Source organism: Odontomachus brunneus, unplaced genomic scaffold (assembly GCF_010583005.1).
Source record: "Odontomachus brunneus isolate Ranch 3 - 2012 unplaced genomic scaffold, Obru_v1 Obru_scaffold_032, whole genome shotgun sequence".
Classification (NCBI taxonomy): Eukaryota; Metazoa; Arthropoda; class Insecta; order Hymenoptera; family Formicidae; genus Odontomachus; species Odontomachus brunneus.
The window spans coordinates 98,600-104,337 of record NW_022639482.1 but is presented as its reverse complement, the minus strand read 5'-3'; the positions used below and the strand labels follow the sequence as shown (position 1 = coordinate 104,337).

The following is a 5,738-nucleotide window of genomic DNA, read 5'->3' as shown; positions in this document are numbered from 1 at the left end:
GGGGAGCATATAAGGACTACCTTTACCCAAGGGAGCTCAGTATCAGAGTTCTCAGCCCTGATGATGCAAACTGCAACGTTTGCGAAACGTCGGCATATCGCTGATTCAAGACACGGCTCCATTCCGGAAGCTATACCTAGACATTGTATCAATGGCCGTAAAAGCCTCAAATCTAATTATTGTATTTATTGTTTGAGCTACAATAAATTATGTATGAACTACAAAAGTTGCAATATTATGTTTTGAGGACAATATAAATGTAAAACGTGATACTTTTCATGTTTTTATTAATAAAGAAACTTTTTAAATTAAATATTACATAATAATTAATAAACTCGTGTCTCCTAATCTTATGCTAGGAGGGGACCATGTACAGTCTGTTTGATAAGAGCGTGTACGGCAAAATTTGTTAATAATTTATTGAAATGATTTGAAATAAAATACACACATACTACTTGATTAGAACTGTGATGTTTTATTATTAATAACTTGTTCAGTCGCCTTAATAATTGCCTAGCATCTCCGAGGTATACTTTCCACTAATTTTATAACATATTCTTGAAATAAAGATCTCCATATCAATCGAATTTCTCTTACTAATTCCTTGACCGATCAAATTTTCTTTCCACGAAGTTTAAACTTCATCAAGGACCAAACGTTTTCGATAGGATTTGCATCCGATGACTGTAACGGCCAATCCAGTAATTCAACATTATTTTCTTATTTCCACACGGTACAAAGTCTACTTTGATGTTTAGGATTATTGTCCTCTTGTAGTATCCATTTTTCGTTTTTCCTTATAAACCATGTTTGAGCAGATAGTAATAAAGCCTTCTCATAAATTTTGCTAGCGTTTAAGTGGTTCGTGAAGATATGCAAAGTGCCAAATCCTTGCGTAGAGTCACGTTTCGGTAAGTCATCGACATTTTTCACCTCTAAGTAGCGACCCACTTATATACAAATACTTTTGACTTTCTCCTATACTTAGCAGCCACTTAGCGTGACATTTTTGGTCCTTTCGGATGTGTACAAAGAAATACGGCTTCGAAACGCGATGTATATTTGGCACTCATGGCGAAATATATATTTTTATCACGAAGATCGAATAACAACTAAAGCTTTATCAACAAAGTATCTTAAAAAGTGCCTCTACCGGCTCCTGTTTGAATTTTCTGTCTACCCTTCTGTTTATATGTAAATGTTTTGCCGGACACGCTCTTATCAAACAAACTATATAATACCTAGGCTGCGGATTCGCAACGTTTCCCATTGTCTGAACACGTCAAACAATATAAAAAAATAGTATTCTTTCGGTAAAAAGTCTATTTCTTTCTAACGAAGCCTGCTTTATTCCCGCCACAAGACCACGATAAGTGGAATAAAACAGCCTTCGTTAGAAAAAAAACAGACTTTTTATCAAAAGAATGCTATTTCTTTATATTGTTTGACGCATACAAACAATGGGAAAACCCGCGGCTTAGGTATTATACAGGATCATCGAAAAGTATCGGACCCCCCTAATATCTTCAGTTAGAATGTATTTTGGAGAAAATGTCCAATAGCAAAGTTGTATGGTTTCAAGCGGGGAGTAAGATGATGACCTTGACTTTGACCTTGACCATGTCCTTCAAGGTCATTTCAAGGTCAACCTTATTTTTTTAAATGGAATCCCCTACCTTTTATTGCATATTCTTATAGCTTATCTCGAGAGCTTTCCAAAACGCTAGAATAAAACATTTTTTCATTAAGTACCTTTTGAATTATAAAGGTATGAAGTTAACAATTTTTTGACACAAAATGTAAAATTGATTGCTCAAGAGCTCGTACATTGATGCCTGCGAGAATGAGAGAATAAAGATGGGCCCCGCCAACGCTTTCGGGCAGATTCTCGCTAACGCCTTTGGACATCAGCATTCGAGTAGCTTCTCGCGATCACTTTCGGGCAGTATTCCGCCGTAGCCTACTAGCATCAGTGCTTGAAGCCGCACAACTTTGCTATTGGACATTTTTCCAAAATGCATTCTTACTGAAAATATTAGGGGAATCCAACACTTTTCGATTAATGTATTTTCTTTACACCAATTAATTGGTCTCATTATTCCGCGTACAAAAGTATTAAGGTTATGATTATTGAAAACTAAATAATATTTTACAAGATATTTTACATTTTGTGTCAAAAAATTGTTAACTTTAAACTTTTATAATTCAAAAAGTACTTAATGAAAAAATATTTTATTCTAGCGTTTTGGAAAGCTCTCGAGATAAGCTATAAGAATATGCAATAAAATGTAGAAGGTTCCATTTAAAAAAATAAGGTTGACCTTGAAATGATCTTGAAGAACATGGTCAAGGTCAAAGTCAATGTCATCATCTTACTCCCCGCTTGAAACCATACAACTTTGCTATTGGACATTTTCTCCAAAATGCATTCTAACTGAAGATATTAGAGGGTCCAATACTTTTCGATGACCCTGTATATCTATGGTCCCCTCCTAGCATAAGATTACGAGCCACGAGGTTATTAATTATTATATAATATTTAATTTTAAAAATTTCTTTATTAATAAAAACATGAAAGGTATCATGTTTTACACTTATATTGTCCTTCAAACATACTATTGCAACTTTTATAGTCTTTTTATAGTCCATACATGATTTGTTGTAGTTTAAACAATAAATGCAATAACTATTTATTTTTATTTTTTAGTCATCAACAATTTATTTAATTGTTTAAATGAGACTATAAGATCTCAAACGATGTAGAAAGAAAAAAGAAAAGTCCTCTACGGCTATTTTTGTGAAGAACACGTTTTAGAAACTATATTGATAACGTAAACAGCTTAATACAAGAGTATTTCAATGTTTAACGACTAGGGGGCACGGGTTCTTGTTATTCGATCGAGTAAAAGTTTAGAAGGGATTTCTTTTTTGTTAAATGGAAACTTTTTGGTGGGTGCCGCAGAAAAAATTGGAAAGTTGAAAAAGAAGGGCTACCCTAATTACATATATATATATATATATATATATATATATATATATATATATATATGATATTTGTTAGGAATATGATAATATATGAAACAAGCTGCCTATATCTAATTTGATAAATGCGTTACGAGATAATCACCATTGGAAAGGAGAGCCAGTATTTTCTATCATTTTTTTATCTATTATTTCAGGCAAGAATAGCTCTAAAATATTTTTTTAAGATAGAATATTAATAAGATAGTTTAGTGATATAAGGTTCTTATAGAATTAAATATAATTCAATGTGATAAGATTACATTCAAGCGAATTTTCTTCATGATATGATATTATAAATCGTCTGTTATAAGAAAACATTCAACTCAATAGTTTGAAATGGATAATACATATGTGAAATGGAATCAGTATGTGAGTTGTAATCAGAAAGAAAAAGTTTAAAATATGCCGTATGATACAAAGTGACTGCACAAAAGAATATGATGAGGTATTATTAACAATTGTACATGAAACATGCAGTAAAATGGAAATAAACTTTACATTAAGTTTGATTAATTGTGATAATGAAAATTTTCTAGAACTTTTAAGATAAATTATGATTACAATTGTTTTTATAGATTATTAAAGAATAACTTTAGGTGAACTTTTGTGAAAGAATATTATAAATAGTTTGTCCTAAAATAATTATTTAAAATAATTAGTATTTGATACAAATTTCTAAAAAAAATTTCTAGAAGAAATTTCTAGATATAGAAAAATATTAACTGACATACAAATTTTCATATTCAACATTATTAAATGTTTCGGAGTTGAAACGTTCGACTTAGACCGAGACCGTCGATAACGCTCAGCGCAGGGCGCGGATAGCGGAAAAGATGGTGGTGAATGACGAGACGAGTTAAGTTGAAGGGCACAGTTTCTTTACTTGCCTGGTCATCAGTTGAGCGGAATGCCGACAAATTTTGGTAACGATACGGAGATCTTCGTTGCACCCGAGGCCAGGTCAGCCGAGCGCGATGGATATCTTGCTGAGCGTCGAAAGGATGCTCCCCGATCGGAGATCTTGCGCACGAAGCGACGGATATCTTCCGCTGACCCTGGTGCTCGCGATCGCGTTACTGCCGGCGCTCTCACGATTTTTCCACTCGCAGGTCTGATACGGCGTTCGAAAAATATACTCTATTACGATCACAATCAAATTTATAAGAACAGTTTTACCGTATTTACGCCTACCACGGGATTGAATGCCGACGAGTTGGCGACACGTCGAGATGACCCGGGCGTTTACGCGACGAAGCAAAGAGATAATTTCTCTATGCTGTTGCGAGATGCGTTCGAGACGAGAAATTATACAGAAAACCTGGAACGACCTGTGAGGTGCCTCCCGCCCGTAAAGTAGTCGGCCTGAGACGAAAAAGATTCCGGACTACAGATTGAATTCGAGATGCCCCGGTCGCTAGAACTCGTTGCTGAGTTGGCAAAATGACAATAGATCTACCAGTCGGCGACAATAGTATTTAAAGGCTTACTGACTAGTAATTTTGCGTTTGCCTATTGGTTTACGATCGCGGAATTAGTCGCGATTGATCGCGATATTTCCTTATTAGGTAATGCGAGTAATCACGGTGATACTTACGCGTGCTGCTCGCCGATTCGCGGAAACGTGTTTTGATTGTCGTTGGCATAGCAACCGTGGCTCGCCAGCCAGCTGGTAATAGAAAAAAAAATATTTTGAATGTAGCGAGATCGTCGCAAGAGTAACGACGGCTCCGAGGGATCAATCCGGGATTCGAACTTTCTGGAAATATCGCTCGCACCGTCGTGCTTCCCGTTCAGATTTCCAACATTAAAAGAAATGGTATAATAAATTATTGAATTATATTGGAAATCTGTCTAGTGCGATATTGGTAAAAGAGTCGTCATATTAATCAACATAGAAATTTTCTCTTATGTAATGAGATCCATTCATAATCTATCTATCATTTTAAGCAGGGTAGTTAGTTAGACTGTTATATTATACACTTAGTTTGAATTGTGAAATACTTGTTAAAAAATTTATTGTTTTATTTTGCAGATGATAAAAAGACTAGTGATGATGTTAAAAAAGAGGGAGAAATTTTAACAGAAATGTTGGAGATTGTGGCAAAGAGGGATTCACTAATTGTTCTATTAGAAGAAGAACGACAAAGGTAATATATTGTTCTGTTTTGTTTAAGCACATACACTCACATACGCAAATAGATTTTACAGTTATTTATTATTAGGTTATATGCCAGATATATGCAAAGTCTTTATTTTCAGCACTCTGGTACGACTATTTAAAATAGCTATTTTTTTATTATTTTTAAAGAGTTGGAATTAAAATTTTTGAAAGATATTCCATGATTTAAAGATAATGATATATATATATATATATATATATATACAGGGTGACCCATTTTAACTTAGGCAGCCAAATAACTCGAAAAATAAGCACACTACGAAAAAATGTTTAGAATCAAAATTTCGTCATTTCGAGGGGGACGTACAATGATGTTAAAATTAGCCCCCCCACCCCTCCCCCTGGGCGGTGAGGGGGGGCAAGTTTGAAATCTTAAATGGGAACCCCTATTTTTTATTGCATATTCGGAATCTTTGGCTAAAAACACATACAATTTGTCTGAAACATTTTTCTCGATTCATGATAGATGGCGCTGTAATCGACGAAATTCAATTTCTTCGATTTCTCTTACTGAGAACCCATGCTTACGATTCTG

At 34.5% G+C, this 5,738-nt stretch overlaps 1 protein-coding gene across 7 annotated transcripts in view; it reads left to right on the top strand.

The window, feature by feature from the left end:
- Nucleotides 1–5,738, top strand: part of LOC116843356 (F-actin-monooxygenase Mical) — an 874,436-nt gene that overhangs the window by 794,930 nt on the left and 73,768 nt on the right. For 6 of the 7 annotated variants that reach the window (XM_032813731.1, XM_032813733.1, XM_032813730.1 and 3 more), the window contains one exon: nt 5,057–5,171. In XM_032813731.1, coding sequence (XP_032669622.1) covers nt 5,057–5,171 — 115 coding nt within the window. Of the gene's footprint in view, nt 1–5,056; nt 5,172–5,283; nt 5,360–5,738 lie in introns of those variants that run through there. The other variant, XM_032813732.1, reaches the window with a different exon arrangement.